General features: G+C 44.1%; 1 protein-coding gene across 1 annotated transcript in view; it reads left to right on the plus strand.

The window, feature by feature from the left end:
• Positions 1–1,671: 1,671 nt before the first annotated feature.
• Positions 1,672–18,645, plus strand: part of tmem38a (transmembrane protein 38A) — a 30,612-nt gene continuing 13,638 nt past the window's right edge. Inside the window, exon 1 of the mRNA XM_078423637.1 lies at positions 1,672–2,022. Coding sequence (XP_078279763.1) covers positions 1,899–2,022 — 124 coding nt within the window. The 5' untranslated portion in view covers positions 1,672–1,898. The remainder of the gene's footprint in view (positions 2,023–18,645) is intronic.

An 18,645-nucleotide genomic window follows, 5' to 3' on the forward strand; every position in this document is an offset into this window, starting at 1 on the left:
TTGGCACAAGTCTAATGCATTTTCCCATTTCTGAATACCATTCAGATCTGTGTGTGGACATGAGCTATTTTGAGTCAGGCCTAGTCAGCACTTGGCTGAAAGAACACCTTCCAGCAATTTCCACAGGGACCATTCCCTCTGCGACTACCTGATTCACTTATCCCTTTCCACCCACTCCTTCTTGACCATTTACACTCTACATCGGCAAGACCAAATACAGACTGACGATTGGATTGCAGAACACTAGTGCTCTGTCCACAAAGGCCATCCTGAGCTCCCAGACGTATGGCATCTTAACGCTCTATGGGAATTATGGTCATGGGAGAGATGCTTCCTCTCAAAACCAGTAAGAATCATATGTGAGGCATTCTCAATGTTGCTGTACTTAGTGCACGTGTGGCCCATTCCCTGTTCTACTTCCTTGGAGTTACCTGAGCCATCTTTCAGTTAATCTGCAGATCCAAGATGGAATAAGTCTAAGGGGTTGCAATGCACAGGTCCCTGGACAACAAGGGCAACAATGTAGCCAACATTGTCATCCTAAGATAGACACAAAAAGCTGGAGTAACTCAGCGGGACAGGCAGCATCTCTGGAGAGAAGGAATGGGTGACGTTTTGGGTCGAGACCCTTTTTCAGACTGGTGCACCAGTCGGAAGAAGGGTCTCGACCCAAAACGTCACCCATTCCTTCTCCCCAGAGATGCTGCCTGTCCCATGGAGTTACTCCAGTTTTTTTGTGTCTATCTTTGTTTTAAACCAGCATCTGCAATTCCTTCCTACACAGATCCTTCCTGTGTGTTTGGAACATACTTCTTTTGGCGTGGCTGTGATGGGGAAGAGTGGTTACCCGCAGACTGCTAACTGGTTTTGCTAAGACTGTCAAGGCTCATTCCAAGCAGCTATGTAACAATGGACTCTCTGATTTATGGGCTGTTCCCATGGACACATACCAAGACAAACATCAGGTGCCGCTGGAAGATCATCAACTTGATGAAAGACTCCCTTTGATCTGCACAAAACTTGATGATCGTCATGTTCAAAAGGGGATATTGCCAACTGGCACATTCCACGCTACAAGGGTATGTGCCGAGGAACGCACTGGGACTCAGTGCAGCTAATGCAAATGTTTTGTGGGTAATGGTTGCAGTCTATAAGTCCATCTGCCATTGAGGGACTAAGTCCGGAGAAGAAGCCTTTTAAACACTCAAAGTTTGTATTAAAGCTATGCTTGTTTTAAGGGTAGGAAACGCAGAAAATATGGGGAATATTCCGCAGATATAAACGTATCCGTTTGTGGAAGGCGGAGGTCGTTTAAAGTGGTGCTGTTGATGAATCGTCGGGAGAATGCTCGTACTTTCTGTACTCTCTCTCACCCTCTGTGATTCACCTTCAGACGGTGCAGTCCGGGAGTTCGCCGCCCAGGCTGCTGTTTTCTGTTTAATTCCGGATCCAGATGTCACCGCCCTCGCCTGATGACACCTGACTCTTCGGGTCAAGACACCTCCAAGGATCCAATGATAAGGGTGTGAGAGCAGTTTTGCTTTGACAATCCTTTCCTCTCGCTGGGTTATTTCCCCGCCTGCCTTTTTAAGGCTGTGTGTGTGCTGTTTATTTTTGTGTAGGCTGCAGAGATAGGTCCCTGATTGGCTTTGATCACACGTTAGCAGTGCAATTGTGTGTTGTGTGGGTGACGTCAGGGGCTTATTTGTGATAGTCAGGAGCCGAGTTAGGGGCATTTACACTGTCAACCACAGCTGAGGAAAGGCAGACAGATAGACATAGAGAGACAGAAAAGGAGAGAAAGTGGAGGAGAGACAGAGAGACGTGGAACCGGAGGAAAGATTTATAGCCACCTGGCCAAAGCATTTACCGGAACCAGAAGCAGCAAAAGCCTCAGCATGGATGTCCTGGCGGTGCTGAATCTGAGCGACATAGCTCTTTATTTTTCTAAACTCACCATGTTCCCGCTGTTTGACCTGGCTTATTACATCGTGTCAATTCTCTACTTGAAATACGAACCAGGTCTGTGCATTTCAGTCTCGGCGGTATTGGGGCAGGGGGACGTGATTATGTTTGAGGGACGAGGACAATCCTCTTTCGTACTTGCACTATTCACAGACCAAGAGACCGGACGCATTTCTAGAATTTGCTGTGTTTCATCCTGCTCGGCGATAGATAGGGCGTGTGTTTTACTTTAATCCTGGGCCGGGCCAGGATCTGAAAGCGATTCGCTTTACGTTTGGTTCTGCAACTGTGTATTTGCCGAATGAAATCACTAATGATCAGAACATCGCGAGGTAACCCCAGAACCACCGGGCAGTAGCTGGCTTCTGTTGTTGCAGCGTGTCCAGTAACGCAGTCTGCGCCCTTTAAACCCGACTTTTATCAAAGTATTCATAGTGATCTCCTTACTTTGCCATCAATGGAATGAGTATTTGTGGCACATTTGGAGGTTGTGTATATGGTGGTGGCGGGTGTGAGGGACGGCAAGAATCTGCAGGAGGTTCCTTATGTGACAGAGAATAAATAGCAGTGTCTAAGAATAACTGCAGCTGTCTAGCTGCGATGCACATTCCTAGAGCAGATCCAGCGAGGGCACACGGTTATTCTCATATACTTTCACCAAATTATTTCCAATTAGGAATCCACGATGAAATAAATAAACGCGGGTGGATATACAGCTGGATATTGAAATTTGAAAGAAATACCTCCGTAGTCCGCAAAGGATGGTGCCAGAAGTTCCATTTGTCTTGTCACTTCAACTCTCCATCCAACGCCCACCTAACTTTGGCCTTGAACAAGATTTCAACAAACCCAAACCTAAGCTTGAAGAACAACACCTTCTCTTCCAACACGACACATTTACAAATATGGAATCCAGTCTTGTATATTACATTTCCAGCATTCAGTTTTGTTCTCTTCTCTGGTCATTTCGGAGTTAATTCATCTCCTTGGCACACACCATTTCTTATTCGCTTTATAGTCTACTTTCTTCTGGCACTACTATTATTTGTATAATTTAATTTCCCCTGGTCTCCAAGCTAGGACAAATCTCTCATTTTGTTTTCTCCATCCCTCCCCCCCCCCCCCCCCCTTATTTTCATTACTTTAAATTTTGTCTTTTATAACTTTTCCCAGTTCTGATCCCAGGTCGTCACCCTGAATTGTTGACTTGTCCCCGCAGATGCTATCCAATCTGCTGATGATTTCCAGTATTTTTTTAAATTTCAGGTTCCAACCTTGAGGCATTTTGTTTGTGGTGTACTTGTAACAGAATGGGTGACTGTGATAATAGTTGCCACTGCTGCACTCCAATTGGCTGAATCTGCTTTCCCATTTTCCTGACCTCTATAAGGAATCCACCACTATCTTCTTCAACAATGTCCAAAGTATACATTTTCTTAATTCATGCATGGGATATGAATGCCCCTGTGTCCATCATTCTTTGTCAATGCTTAATTGCTTTCAAATTAAGGAGGCAGTTTAGAGCCAATAAATTGGTGAGTCTAGAATCACATACAAGCCACAATGAGTAATGATGACAGATTTCCATCCCTTTTGGAAATTAGAATTCTTACAACAATCTCATATTTTAATGGTTATCATTGCTAGGTTTCTTTATTTATTTAAGGTTCACATTATTGAATTTACATTTCTTAGCTGCCATGATGGCATTTGAATTAATCATCCAGAGTTCTGTCCTTCCTAAAGTGCAGTGACCAGAACCATGCACAGTTCTCCACCTAACCAATATTTTCTAAGGTTGTACCATAACCTCCCTGCTCTTATATTCTGTGTTACTGCTATAGAAGACAAGTATCTCATATGCCTTCTACACTATCTTGACTCTATGTGGTACCATCTTTAGCGATTTGTAGATTTGTACATCAAGATCCCTCTGTGCACAATACTCACATACATCCTGCCATTCATTGTGTACATTCAACACATATTAGCCCTCCCAACATCCAAAGAAGTCAAGAAGTGTTTATCATCATAAGCACAAGTATGGTCAGGTACAGGTACAATGAAAATCTTGCTTGCAGTAGCATAAGAGGCACACAGATTCGAATAATGCATATAAACATACATTATAAATAAGTTACAATTACATTTTATAAGACACAGTAAAAAGAAAAAGACTGGGCAAAAGGCAAAACATTAGTGCAAAATGCAATGAGAAAATTATCAATGGTAGTGCTAGAGGTGGTCCATAGTGTTCCTTTGCTGAGATACATTTAGGGCTGTGTAGGTTGGTTCCAGAATCTGATGGCGTAGGAATGGTTTAATTTCGGGTAGCAATTCCGCCAGAAATAAGTACAAGCACTAGAAACGACTGCAAAAGTCTTCTTTTGCACAATTTACTTATCCGATTTTGATGCTTCAATTATTTAATAACCTAACCATGTATGAATCCCCTTTTCATTGTGCACATGCTTTACATCAGATGAAGCAAGCTTAATTGGTCAGAAGGGCAAGTATTCCCTCTGAGGTTCACTTGTTGGTAAAAAAAATTAAGCTGCTGGAAAATGTCAGTGAAATGGTTTGGTGGGCACAGAAGCAGGAAATGGAATTCAAAGCAGTGAAATATAAGGCAACGCATTTGGAAAGGGAAAAAGACAAAGTAATACATAATAAGTGGTGCAATGTTACAAACTGTAGGCAAAAGAAGCTATCATGGACTGCATGTCCACAGAATCCTGAAGGTAGTGGGATAGGTAGATCAGGAGGCTATCGGTAAACACAAAGAACAGGGAGGTTACATTAGAACAACAGGACTCCGGAGGACTGTGTACATTTCATGTCACCACACTTGAAGTAGAAGGCTATAAATTAGAGAAGGTGCAGAGCAGTTTAACAAAGATATTGAAAAACAAACAAAATGCAGATGCAGAAAATCGGAAATAAATACTGAATATGTTGGAAATGTTTCAGGTCTAAGACCCATCTTCAGACTCGGAAACCTGTTATCTATCTTTCTCAATTCTGATGATAGCTCTTTGATCTAAAACATTCCTTTTTCCACAAATGCACCTAATCTGCTGAGTGTTGCATCTTCAGTTTTTATATTTAACAAATATATTGCTATAAGAATTCTAGTCACTAGGGTGGATTGCTCGGGCTGTGGGTGTTTTCTTTGGAGAATTGAGATTATAAGATTCAGATGTACAGAATTTTCAAAGGGCGATAACCTGGAGACGTAGGCTTGAACACATAGGAGGAAATGAGGGAAAATGTTTTCACCAGAGTAGTAAATGTTTGGAATTCACTAAGGGTGGTGGTGGCATAAACCCTTATCACATTGGATGAACAGTTGAATCATAACACACAGGCCAATATAAAAAGAACATTTGGCTGGGATAGACATAATAGGCTGAATGGCCTTCTTCAATGTTATATGATTGTTACTGAAGAAGTCACCGAGATGCCTGAATTTTGAGGGGAGTGCAATGGCAGCTAAAAATGGCAGGACAGAGTAACATTCTGATCTATTGTTAAATTTTGTTATCAAAATAATCAGGCGATAACACTTGAATAGGCAAATGAAATTTATAGCTACTTTGGAACACCGCGATAATATAGATACCCATCGGCTTTTAAGAGTGCATTGTGCTTTTAAAAATAAATGATGTTGCGTTGATAATGAACCTCTCAAACCATCAGGAAGTCAAAATCCAATCTATGTATAGGAAGGTAGCATAAATAGCAATGAGCTAAATAACTCTCTTCTATTTTAGTGATCATGATGGGGGAATAAATATTGACCAGGACAATCATTCTTTAAATAGGGCCAGAGACCTCCTCATCCAACTAAGAGGGAAGGAGTAGCCTTGGTGTTGCAATGCAACTTGAAAGATGGCACCTATACTGTAACAGTGCAGCATTCCCTCAGTACTGAACTGGAGTGCAGATCAGTCAGGGTATGTGCTTACATTTCTGAGATGGCACATGGATTCATGTCCTACTTATTTCAGAGTTAAATGTGCCAACACAGGGATAAGATTGACTATCAAATTCGAGAACAACTTAAAACACTCTTAAATCTAAATTTTATAAAGTGAATCATTTACATGTTCATTGGCATTTCCTAGTTTTGCTTTTAATTACATGATTTCATTCATCAAAGTTACTTATTTGAGGGGGCTTTGAGAACCAATTTCCATGTTAAAAATTGTGTTGAAAATGCTGTAAATGTTACATTGTTTAGATCTAAAGGGAAGGAGTTCCTTAGAGGCCACGTAAAATCCATAATCAACATTAATCATGGGTCTTTCCATGGATGGTTTGATTGGCCTTCTTCGTATGTATTTTTCAAGTACTCTGCAGATGTACAAAGCTGGAAAGTGGTCAATATTGATGTTCTAAGTTATTTGGAAAATAAACTGGAAAATATATGGTGGAAAACAGCATGAAAGGCTACAGGGAAGAGTAGAATCAAAGAAGGTTACATATTCAGTAAATGCACTTGTGATTGCAAGGCAGGAAGGGGTGTGAAATATTGTCCTGAGGGGACGATATTTTCAGAACTCTAGTCAGGAAATATATTTTTGTAGAATTTCTATTAATGAGATAGAATGATTGGGTGTCCACGTCTATGGGATCACATACAACCCGTTCTGGTTCCTTGTTTTCTTTTTTTTTCTCATTCACAGGATGGGCATTGCTGCCAAGGATACAATTTTTACCCATCCCTAACCTCACTATGGTAGAATAATGATTACATTGCTTGACCAGTGGTATCGAGGACTGGGTTAATATCTAGGGACGAGTTCTGATCCCACCATGGCATCAGTATTGGTGATCAAGAAACAACAGGTCTGTCATAAAAGCTTATCTCGTTCATAAATGTACTTAGACAGAGAAATATGCTGATCTGGCCTATATGTGACTCCAGAATCCAACAAACAATATGATCAACTCAGTCTAGTGTCAAGCACATTACTGTTATTTTCTGGGAGATATTATATAATTTATTGATTTCGTTGTGATATGGGCATTGATGGCAAGGACAACATTTATGCCCGTTCTGAATCGCCCTGGAGAAATTAGTGGTGTGCTGCCTTCTTTAACTGCCGCAGCCTTTTATGGAAGTTGGGCAGGGACTTCCAGGAACTGGAAACAGTTACGAGGAAAGACGGACAATATATTTCTAATTCAGAATGGTGTGTGATTGAAGGGGAACCCACAACTGGTGGGATTCCCATATGTCAGCAATCTTCATCCTTTTCTGTCCAAGGTTGCAGCTTTGGGAGCTTCTATTACAGCAGTCTTGGCAAGTTGATAACGGATGGAAGACATAGGTAAAAACAAGATATCATCCTCTTTGGTATAAAAATATTAAAAAGCAGTTTCTTTAAAAGTGAGAGATTAAAAGGTCTGGGTGCTCTGAAGGACCTGGCAGTTCTTGTACATGAATCACTGAAAGCTAGAATTGAGGCATTCAGCAAGCATTCAGGAAAGCAAACAGAATGTCTGCTTTTATTGTAAGAGAATTGAGCCCTTGTCCCACTTAGGTGATTTTTGAGGTGACTAGGCTGTCACCACACGCTCGCCGGGGTGTCGCCTGTACGGTCGTGAGTCGTCTCCAAAGAGTTGTAGCGTTTTTCTGGTCGCCGCTGGATTTTGAAATGTTAAAAAAATCTTGCCGACTGTTGGTTTGATGCCAATGATCGTAGCTTGACGTCTCCTGACGTAGGTGCTGTCATAGGTTGTCGCCAGGTTGTCACCAGGTGACATAGGTTGTTGCTGGTGCTGACTTTGGTGAATTCCATTGCCGACTACCTACGTCAACCGGCGACAAGCACCGGCGTCAAAACCGGAGACGAAAATGACGTGAATTGTCTTCAGTTGTTGCCGACAGGGTTGTAGCTTGTCGCGGGTAGACGTAGGTTGACTTCAGTTGTCGTAGGTTGTCGCCTGTGTGGTCGTAGGTGGACATCCTAAGTCGCGACGATTGGGTCGCCGGTTGTCGGTACCTTGCCGTAGCTTGGCGTCGACTGGGTGGTAGGTTGTTGTAACATGTCGTAGACATTGTCGGTTGCCAGTTTTTCGGCGACCTGCTACGACTATGAACGTCGCCGGCAGTCGCCTAAAAAATCGCCTAGGTGGGACAGGGGCTTTGAGTATGTGAGATGTCTTGCTCCTCTGGTTAGTTACAGAGCTTATAAGAGTGCATATGCAATATTGTGTGCCTTCCTACCGAAGGAAGGATATACTTGCATGGGAGAGAGTACCAAAGATTGTGTGTTGTCACAAAAATCCGATTTAATCACGAAAGGTATCTGCTGCAAAATTCTACTCTGGTTTACATATGGTATTGGTTTATTATTGTCATGTGTACCAAAATGCAGTGAAAAGCTGTTTTGCATGCTATCCAGGCAATTCATTCAATGCACGAGTGCAATCATTCCATATATGAGTACAGCAAGTAGTGCAAAAGACAAAATAAATCAAGTGTAGAATACAGTATTACAGCGAGAGAGAGCGTGCAGGTAAAAATGTGCTTGGGTCATAACAAAGTAGATTGGATCGGGAATAAATCTTTAGCATATGAGAGATCCGTTCAAGAGTCAGATCACACCAAGGGAAGAAGCTGTTCTTGAATCTGGTGATGTGCTTTCAAGCTTTTGTATCATCTGCCCGATGGGAGAGTGGAGAAGAGAGAATGACCGTGTGAGTGGTATCTCGATAAGGTTGGTTGCTTTCCCAAGGCAGTGTGAAGTGTAAATGAAGTCGATGAGGAGCAGGCTGGTTTGCATGATGGAAGGGCAGTGTCCACAGTAGAGCACTGTTTTGTGTGGTCTTGGGCAGTTGACCAGTGTGAGCAGTTAAACCAAGCTGTGATAATAGCTCCAATAGAATGCTTTCTATGCATCAGTGGAAATTGATGAGTCAATGTGGACATGCCAATTTTTTTTAGTCTTTTGAGGAAGTAGAGGATCGGGTGTGCTTTCTTGGCCATATTGTGTTTGTGATCAACATCTATACTTCTGCCGTGGTGTACGTAACCTTTAGTCCTTAGATTGAAAATAGGGTTGTGCTGCTAATAAAGAAGGAACCGAAGGGTCCCAACATGAATCAGAACCTATTCATTTTCTCCAGAGATGCTGCCTGACCCGCTGAGTTACTCCAGCATTTTGTGTCTATCTTAGTTATATGCTACTTATGGTTTTACACAATGATGAGTTGGGTGAAAGGGTTCGCAAGTGATATTGCGGGGAGTGGTGCTGTGTGGATGACTCAGTGGAACTGATCTGAAGATATTTTCAGAATCTCAGTATCTTTTACACGAGAACTGCAGGCTCATCATTCTGCACGGGATCAAATTGACAGCAACTGCTTGAGATTAACTTCTTGGCTTGGAGTAGGTAGAGAGCCAAAAGGATTGATCTATAATTAATAGTTTAATGTAATGCTCAGAAAGTAATGCCCAACCCAAGTTTTTAAAAAAATTGGAAGAAATCAAATAATAATAAATATTCATAGATTAAATGGGATTGCAGTAGTGACTTTTGGACAAAACTGGCAACCTATAAAAGCTACCTTATTTGCTTCATATGTCATTTCCAACTTACTCATCTTAAAAATGAGAAATTAGTTCTTACATATTTATAGAATAATCAAATTTTACTTTCATGGTTTTTCCTCAAATTGCTATTTAAGGTGCCAGGACTTGGACTGTATTTTTTTCACTGGGATCAGTGACCTAGGGCCTCAAACACTATCGCATACATGTACCTGGACTCCATGACCCATGAAGGTTATGTTGATTATAGTCACTCACAGATTCCTACCATCAGGACCATTCCAAGCTGCTGTCGTTGTTCACTGCTGGAATAAAGCACAGAGATTTCATCTTGTTTTTCTTCAATCCAGCGGAATTGCAGGCTTCCCCAAAGTTGAGGCTCCCTGACAACACCTTGCCAAGAGCACCTGGTTGTAGCTCTGAAGGATGTCTCCTTAAAGTTTAGCTCATCCAAAACACTCCAAGACCCAGCTTGCACCAATTCCTGATCACCTGGATCTTACCCAGCAGAATCTGTTTGAAAATGTTTTAAGCCCCTCTAGATCTCAATCCTCGTTCTCACTGCAACACACAGCATCCCTTCACTATTTCATTTTTGGCTTCTTATGCATCCCCAATTTCCTCTACCAGATCAACATTTTCTAAACCAGAACATCACCCTTCACTTCCATGGGAGAGGCTTCAGATGACCGCTTTGTTGCTTGCCTCGGGACTCCGGCTTGGTCCAGAACTCTCTCTTGGCATCTTCAATGGTTTTGTGAAGATCATAGATAGATTTCTTGTACTGCTGGGGATTGCTTGACATGAATGCTGGAGACTTGGACTTCAGCTGAGAAATGGAGCTCGCCGTTCTTTCATAGTTTCAGGTTGGGGAACGCACGTATTGTCTTCTTTGGTACACATTCTTCTCCACACTTGAAGTCTGTGACAGCACAGATATGCTCATTTCGGTTAGCCACAGCGTCCTTAAATACAGACCAGTTGTCTGACTCAAAGCAGTTGCAAAGTATCGCATCAGTTTCCTCAGACCAACACTGCATGTTCTGTACTAGATCCTCCTGCTTCCGTTTCTGCTTTTAAGCAGGGAGTAAAAGCGTAGCCAGGTAGTCAGATTTGCCAAAGTGTGGTCGGGGATGGAACGATAGGCTACTTTAATTGTTAAGTAGTAGTAGTCAAAGGTGTTTGGGCCTCTGGTTGAACTGAGCTGGTAATATTTTGGTAGCATGCTCGAGGTTGGCCCCGGCTCAATCCTCGTTCCATTGGCTTTTATGAACAAGACCTCAGGGTAATTCATTTCAAGGCTATTGGTGAAGCGTGTAGTTCCTTGAGTGCAAACTTAGCATCAGCATGGGTTGGGATGTAAACAACTGTCAGGATAGCCAAAGTGAATTCCCGTGGCAGGTAGTAGGGACGGGTCTGGAGAGGCCAAAGACCATGAAGCGAGTCACTGTATTAGTTGTAGTCACAAACAACATAATTGATGACTTTAAGCAAGGCACTCCCAGAAACCAAATTACCATCAAGAGTTTAAAAAATAATAAAAATAACGAAAGTAGGGAGAGGACACAAGCAGAAACAAATTTGCAGACAATGGTGTGGTTATAAAGTTGTGTTTGGAGGGATAAATGTGCATAGGAGATTTATCTCAATCATATCAGCATAATGAGAAACCTTGTGATGCTGGTTGGTGTGGTGTGCTGAAAGAATGTTATAAATGTAAGGATTTGAGAGAGCTGAGGTAGATGGGAGGAAGCCTGTGAATCATTTTAGATGATTTGAGTATGGGACTCCATGAGCACATCTTGGTGTAGAAGGAGCAGAAGGAGTTCAGAGTAGGCAGAGTGATACAATTAAACTTTCACCACATAATCCATTAAAAGCAACAGGAAGCAGCAATCACATGTTAGCATTAATTGTTGAGTTTCTATTGATGACTCTCTACCAGCCAATAACTTGAAATCAGGGTGTGTATACGTCTAGGCTTACTGCAGGTAAATACACAGCTAACAGCGGTTTACACAACAAATGATCTATTTAAAGAGCAGAGAGAACAACATATGACAGAATATTTTTTTCTAATTTTGAAAAGGACATTCTTAAAATGCAGGCCGTGGAGAGTTTTATACAAATTTTGTGCTTTCTCAACCAACTCACTTAGAGCTATACAATCACGTAGGCTTAAATGACAGTGGATTGCACAATCATGCCACCAGTATGGAACAACATTGTCACAAATTCAAACTTTAATTACATCATTATTCAAATTAACAGAAATTTGAATCTGCTTTCACTTAGTGGTGTTCTTAGTCTAACTCATGAATGTATTATCTCTTTTTTATTTAATTGGCCATTGTGAATCCATTTGGCAATGTTTTGAACCTCAATAGCCAAATATACAAATACTGTACTGGATTGTATTTTGTTTAAATGCATTATTGCCACCTGCTGGAAGTTCTGGTACTGCAGCTTTAAATTTCATTCCCTGATAGGAAGATATCATAAACAGGGAAGGGCAGCTCAGAAAAGGATAACCTCATGGTGTAGACAGTGTAATTCACCTGTGTTTAATCTGCTGCCATCCTTCCTCACAGAGTTTGTAGACGCAATGTCTTTTCACATTTGAATACAGTAAAGCATCAAACGACAGCTCGTCTCTACTGGTCTTTATTGGATTAATTGTTTAGCTTGTTGGATAGCTGGATAGAGACATTCGGCGAGTTCAGTATAGTGAAAAGACAGCAACACAACAAGCTGTGTTAAAGGTGGCTCACATTGTTACATTGTCCGTCCACACCTCAAAGCCGTGGCAACAGGCAACCAAGACAACGCTTCACAGAATGAAGTCAAGTTTCTCAGTGCTCATTCTTACCGCTCTTCAGCCAGTTCCAGTTCAAGCAGGGCCGCCCTTAGAGCTCGGTCTAAAGCAAATGCAGCCGAAACCAGAGCAGCATTCGCTCAGAGAGAGATAGCGATGAAGGTCAAGGCTGCTCGCCTTCAGGCGACCTTAGAGGCCTTGCAACAAGAGAAAGAGATGAAAGCAGCCATTGCAGAGGCCGACACCATCGAAGCGGGTTTATTGGCAGAACAAGGGTCACGTAATAGATCGCCAAGCCCTGTGCACCCTCAAAACCAACACGGGCGTACTCTGGACTACGTCATGGAGCAAGGCAGAATAAAGTCAAGCCGACACGTCACCAAGATATCGAGAGTGAAAGCATACTATTTGATTCATTGCGCCCACCCATCAGACCAAGTCTAATCTGGCCAGTTCATTTCATAGGCATCACAGTCCCAGTAATGCCCAAGGAAACATGGAGCCTAAATTGGAGGATAGAAAGCCAACTTCAACCTTTCTGCTCAGTGACTTTATCGACTCTCCTCGAGCCAACAACGATATCAATCCCACCACCAAAGACCTCGCCAGATACCTCGCCCGCAGCCAGCTTGTTACAACGGGATTGACGGCCTTTAATGACAAGCCCGAGAATTACTGGGCTTGGAAATCCTCCTTTAAAGCGCCATAACAGGCCTGGGCCTTTCACCCGAAGAAGAGCTAAATCTTTTGATAAAATGGCTTGGAAAGGAATCTGTTGTGATATTGCAAGGACTATTTTGTTATATCACAAGGACTACTTTGTTTGCCCGCGTAGCAACATGTATATGTGGGAATTACGTAATATGGGCAGGGCACTCTGGTTCCAGGTGGCCGTGAAATAAACTGAGCCTGGATTTATGCTCAGCTTCAAACCCCTAAACACGTGTACTTGTGGTCATTCCAGTCATAACAACGGTATAACAGATACCGGACCACAAAGTACAACATGGTGGCAGCGGTTTGTGTGATTTAGCCCTAGCAAGGTTAAAAAAAAAAAGAAAAAAGAAAGCCCTAGAAAAATGGACGCTTTCCAGCTCAGTAAAGAATGCCAGGAATGCATCTCGACAGGGCCACTAGACATGTAAGTACCTGGTTAGAAGTCAGCGCCGAGCTACCGACGGGACACTGCAAGCAGCTGTGAGGGCCCGCGTCGCGCCCCAGCCCCGTGCAGGCCTGAGTTCGGAAGGCAGAGCAACTTGAAGAGCGCAAGCAGCGAATGAAGGCGCATTTTGACAAATCGGTCAAGAGGCAAGACTTGAGGCCATTACACATTGGACAGAAGGTCCGGGTTCTGGATCAAGCAACACATGTCTGGATACCAGCAGAAGTGAGAACGATCAGTGATGAACCCCAATCAAGATCTTACATCATTGAAACACCAAAAATGGAAATAGATTAAGACAGAATCGAGTGCAGTTGAGAGATGTTCCTCCACTGGAGAAACCAGGTTTTGGTCCCCATTGCATCACTCCATACAGCAACAGGACTGAGACCAAATATAAAGGGGAGGAACGACCGGCACATAATGCTGATGGAGAACATGTGGCACGTTCAGGACGTGTTAGTAAAGAAACCTGCACGTTACTGTTGATAATCATTACTAGTGAAGAATTTGGGTGTTTATAAAAAGCAATTGTGTTTAGAGTTTTGTTTATTAAACATATTTTATTTTATATAAGACATGGGGGATGTTGTGATATTGCAAGGACTATTTTGTTATATCACAAGGACTACTTTGTTTGCCCGCATAGCAACATGTATATGTGGGAATGACGTAATATGGGCAGGGCCTGGATTTATGGTCAGCTTCAAACCCCCAAATACGTGTACTTGTGGTCATTCCAGAGTCATAACAAAGGTATAACAGATACCGGACCACAAAGTACAACAGAATCCTCGAAGCAGGCAACAAGAATTAAGACTGTCAACATCAGACGTCCATCAGCAGGTTTGATGATGGTTTGGCAGAGGCTTGAAGAAACCTATGGTACACTTGAGTCTATTGAGCATACCCTCTTTACCAAGCTTGAGAACTTTCCCAGGATCACCATCAGAGAGCCATACAAGCTACGTGAGCTCGGGGAACTTCTGTCAGAAATCGAAGTGGCAAAGTTCGATGGGTATCTACCCGGTTTGTCTTACCTCGACACCTCCAGGGGAGTTGCACCGATTGTTGAGAAGCTTCTTTATAACATCCAGGAAAAGTGGACCAGGGTCTAGGTATAAACTCCAGCACAACATATTTTTTCCCCCATTTAGACTGTTTGCCGACTTTATCTGCTTGGAGGCAAAAATCAGAACGGAACCCAGTTTCAATCTCTGCTTCCCCCATCCAGCAATTGTCAAAAGAGAGAAAATAAAGAGACATGGTAAAACTCTCATCTCCATCCACAGGACACAAGCATCTCCAACAACTCCTGAGACACTGAAATCCCATGACCCAGCCAAGCTGTGTCCCATTCATGCTAAGATTTATCCATTAAAGAACTGTAGAGCCTTCAGAGAAAAGAGCCTGGAAGACGCTAACACTTCCTTAAGGAACATTCCATTTGTTTCCACTGCTGCTCCTCCACAAGTCATTTCGCCAAGAACTGTAAAGCAGAAGTGAAATGTACTGCTGCGACAGTGACAGACACCTATCTGCTCCACATCCAGGCCCAGCCCCCTGGAAGTCCAAGCCATCTCCCCCCGCATCTGGGCATGGTGGGGGAGGAAGAGGTAGCGGCAAACCAGATCACCTCCAGATGCACAGAGGTGTGTGGTGTAGGGGTCAGCGCGAGAGCATGTGCTAAGATATGTCTGATCTCAGTCTATCCAGAAGGACGTCGTCAAGAGGCACGCAGGATGCACGCCATTTTAGATGAACAGAGCAACCGCTCTCGCAAAATCAGAGTTCAATATCTTTGAGATCAAAGGAAATCTTCAGCCATATACGCTGCGGACATGTGCTGGGCTCAAGCAGACTGCAGGTAGAAGAGCTTCCGGTTACATGGTAGAGTCTGTGGATGAGAAGACATTGCTCCCTCTTCCTCCACTCCTAGAATGTAATCAAATGCGAGATCCCCACTCCCAATGCTGCGCGTCACCACAGCCATCTCAGACGCATTGCCAATGAGATTCCTCCACTGGATCCAAAGGCCGAAATACTGCTCCTATTGGGAAGAGATATCCTGCAGGTGCATAAAGTGAGGAAGCAAATTAACGGTCCCAACAATGCCCCATTCGCCCAGAAGCTGGATCTGGGATGGGTAGTTGTTGGTGATGTATGTCTTGGTGGAGCACATAGATCTACCCAAGTGGACACCTACAAGACCTGCATTCTGGGAAACGGTCGACCTACTTACCTCACACCATGCACAAGCCATGTTACACTGAAGGAGAAGTTCACCCATTCACCTCTTTGTGAGGATGAACCAGAATTGATGTCCATGGCCGGTCTACAGACCACATGTGGATAGAACCTAGGGCAGTCAGTCTTCCGTCGTACTGCTAGTGATAACGACCTAGCACCATCATTCGATGACCTGAGGTTTCTCCAGATTATGGATGACAAGTGTTACTAAGATAACTCAAATAGCTGGGTCGCACCTCTGCCATTTCAGTCACCCAGGAAGCGTTTGCCCAATAATTGAGAGTACACTAACAACAGACTCGTCTCTGTCAGACTTTGGATAAACGACCACGGATGAAAACACATTACTTGGAGTTCATGGACAAAATGCTCAGCAGTCTGCATGCAGAGGTAGCCCCACCACTCAGAGTTGAACAAGTGTTGGTATCTTCCCTCATTCGGAGTCTACCATCCCAGAAAGCAAGTCAAATTTGTGTGGTATTTGACTCCAGCGCACCATTTGAGGGGGTTTTGTTGAATGACGTGCTGGTCAAAGGGCCTGATCTCAACAACAGCTTACTAGGAGTCCTCATGAGATTCAGGAAGGAACCAGTGGGCGTCATCGCCAACATTCAGCACATGTTCCACTGTTTAGTCGTGAGTGAAGACCATCGAGATTTTCTACGCTTCCTGTGGTATCGTAACAACAATCCAGAGAGTGACATCATCGACTACAGGATGCGCTTGCACGTTTGTGGCAACAGCCCCTCACCGGCTGTCGCCGCATACGATCTCCGAAGAGCAGCCAAGGAGGAAGAAACAACCTATGGCAATGACGCTCACAAGTTCATCGAATGTGACTTCTATGTAGATGATGGGGTGAAGTCATTCCCTACAGAAGCAGAAGCCATCAGTGTCCTCAATTATGCCCAGGAGATGCTCACAGTATCCAACCTCAGGCTGCACAAGGTCATTTCGAGCAGAGCTGCAGTCGTTGAAGCATTTCCTCCCGAAGATCGAGGGAAAGACATCAAAGATCTAAACCTGTTCGCAGTTGACCTCCCTCTCCAGCGTAGTCTTGGTGTGTCCTGGAATATCGCTGCAGATACATTAACATTCCAGTGCTCTGCGGAGAAGCCCTATACTCGCAGAGGAGCGTTATCAACAGTTAACAGTCTTTATGACCCATTAGGTTTCCTTGCTCCAGTCGCCATACAAGGCAGGTTGTTACTCGGGGAGCTCCAAGCAGACTGATGATTGGGATTCTCCTCTACCCCAAGACATGGAGGCGGAGTGGATCAAGTGGAGGGACTTGCTCCAGGATCTACAGAAGCTACAGATTCCACCCCCTACACCACATTCTCAAATTTGAGCATGCTACAAAAGGAGTTTTGTGTGTTCTCAGACGTGTCAGTCAAGGCCGCAGTCGCCTATCTGAGGGTCACCACCGAAGATGGAAAAACGGAGGTGGGCTTCATCTTTGGGAAAGCAAAGCTGGCAGCCCAGCCAGAGCTCACTATTCCAAGACTGGAATTGTGTGCAGAGGTCCTCACTGTCAAAATCGCAGAGATGATTGTGAAGGAGATGGACTTGACATTTGACAACATCACTTACCACACTGACAGCAAAGTGGTGCTGGGGTACATCTGTAACCGGTCAAGGCGGTTTTACACATACGTCTACAACCGTGTCCAAAGTATATGTCAGTTTTCATCACCTCATCAGTGGAGGTTTGTTCCCATGGATGACAACCCAGCCGACCACGGATCACGGTCTGTCCCAGCAGCTCTACTCCGCACTACCACCTACCTGGCTGTCAGGTCCAGCGTTTTTCAAGAGACCACGTACCTGCAATGCCTTATCTCAAGAGACCTTTGAGGTAATTGAGCCAGATCTAGATAGTGAGATCCGTCCTCTTGCAACTAACACCACACAGGTCCTTACCTGCTCAAGAATTGAGCGTTTCTCCAAGTGGAGCACCCTGGTCCGCGCAGTGGCACGCTTAATCCACATTGCTCAAACCTTCTCTAAGCCTAACCAAGGCGACAGCTGCCAAGGGTGGCACATTTGTCGTTCAGGCCCTACTGTCGAAGAGTTGCAGAAAGCAGAGAAGCTCATCATAAAGGGCGTCCAACAACAGTGTTATTCGCAAGAGATGGGGTGCACCACTGCAGCACACAACCTCCCCTCACACAGCCCTTTGTGCAAGCTGCATCCAATATTGTGTGGCAGTGGGGTGCTACGAGTGGGAGGCCGCATCACTCAGACAAAGCTGGGAGCAGAGGAAACCAACCCAGTAATCATCCCAGGACGTCATCATCTGGCTACCCTACTTGTGGGTCATTATCATGAAGCTGTGCAACATCAAGTTAGGCACTTCACTGAGGGTGCTGTGAGACAGGCTGGTTACTGGTTGGTTGGAGCGAAGAGGTGCATCAGTGGTTTCCTCTTCAGGTGTGTCATCTGCAGGAAACTCCGTGGTAAGAATGAGTACCAGCAGATAGCTGACCTTCCAGCGGAGTGACTACAAGTGGCACCACCTTTCACTTGCGTGGGTGTCGACGTGTTTGGCCCTTGGGAGGTGGCGTCATGCCGGACAAGAGGAGGACACAGCAACAGCAGGGCTGTGATGTTCTCCTGCATGTGTACAAGAGCTGTGCACATCAAAGTGACGGAGAGCATGAGTGCTAGCAGCTTTATCAATGCCCTGAGGAGGTTTTTTGCCATCAGAGGGCCAGCAAAGCAGATACGATCAGACTGCGGCACTAACTTTGTCGGTGCCGGTCAGGAGCTGAAGATGGGTGATTCAAGCACCAGCTTGAGAAACAGCGTCGAGAAATACCTCCAGGATCAGAAGTGTACATGGGTATTCAATCCACCCCATTCCTCCCACATGGGTGGTGCGTGGGAGCG

The sequence above is a fragment of the Rhinoraja longicauda genome, chromosome 28 (assembly GCF_053455715.1).
Source record: "Rhinoraja longicauda isolate Sanriku21f chromosome 28, sRhiLon1.1, whole genome shotgun sequence".
NCBI classification, from domain to species: domain Eukaryota; kingdom Metazoa; phylum Chordata; class Chondrichthyes; order Rajiformes; family Arhynchobatidae; genus Rhinoraja; species Rhinoraja longicauda.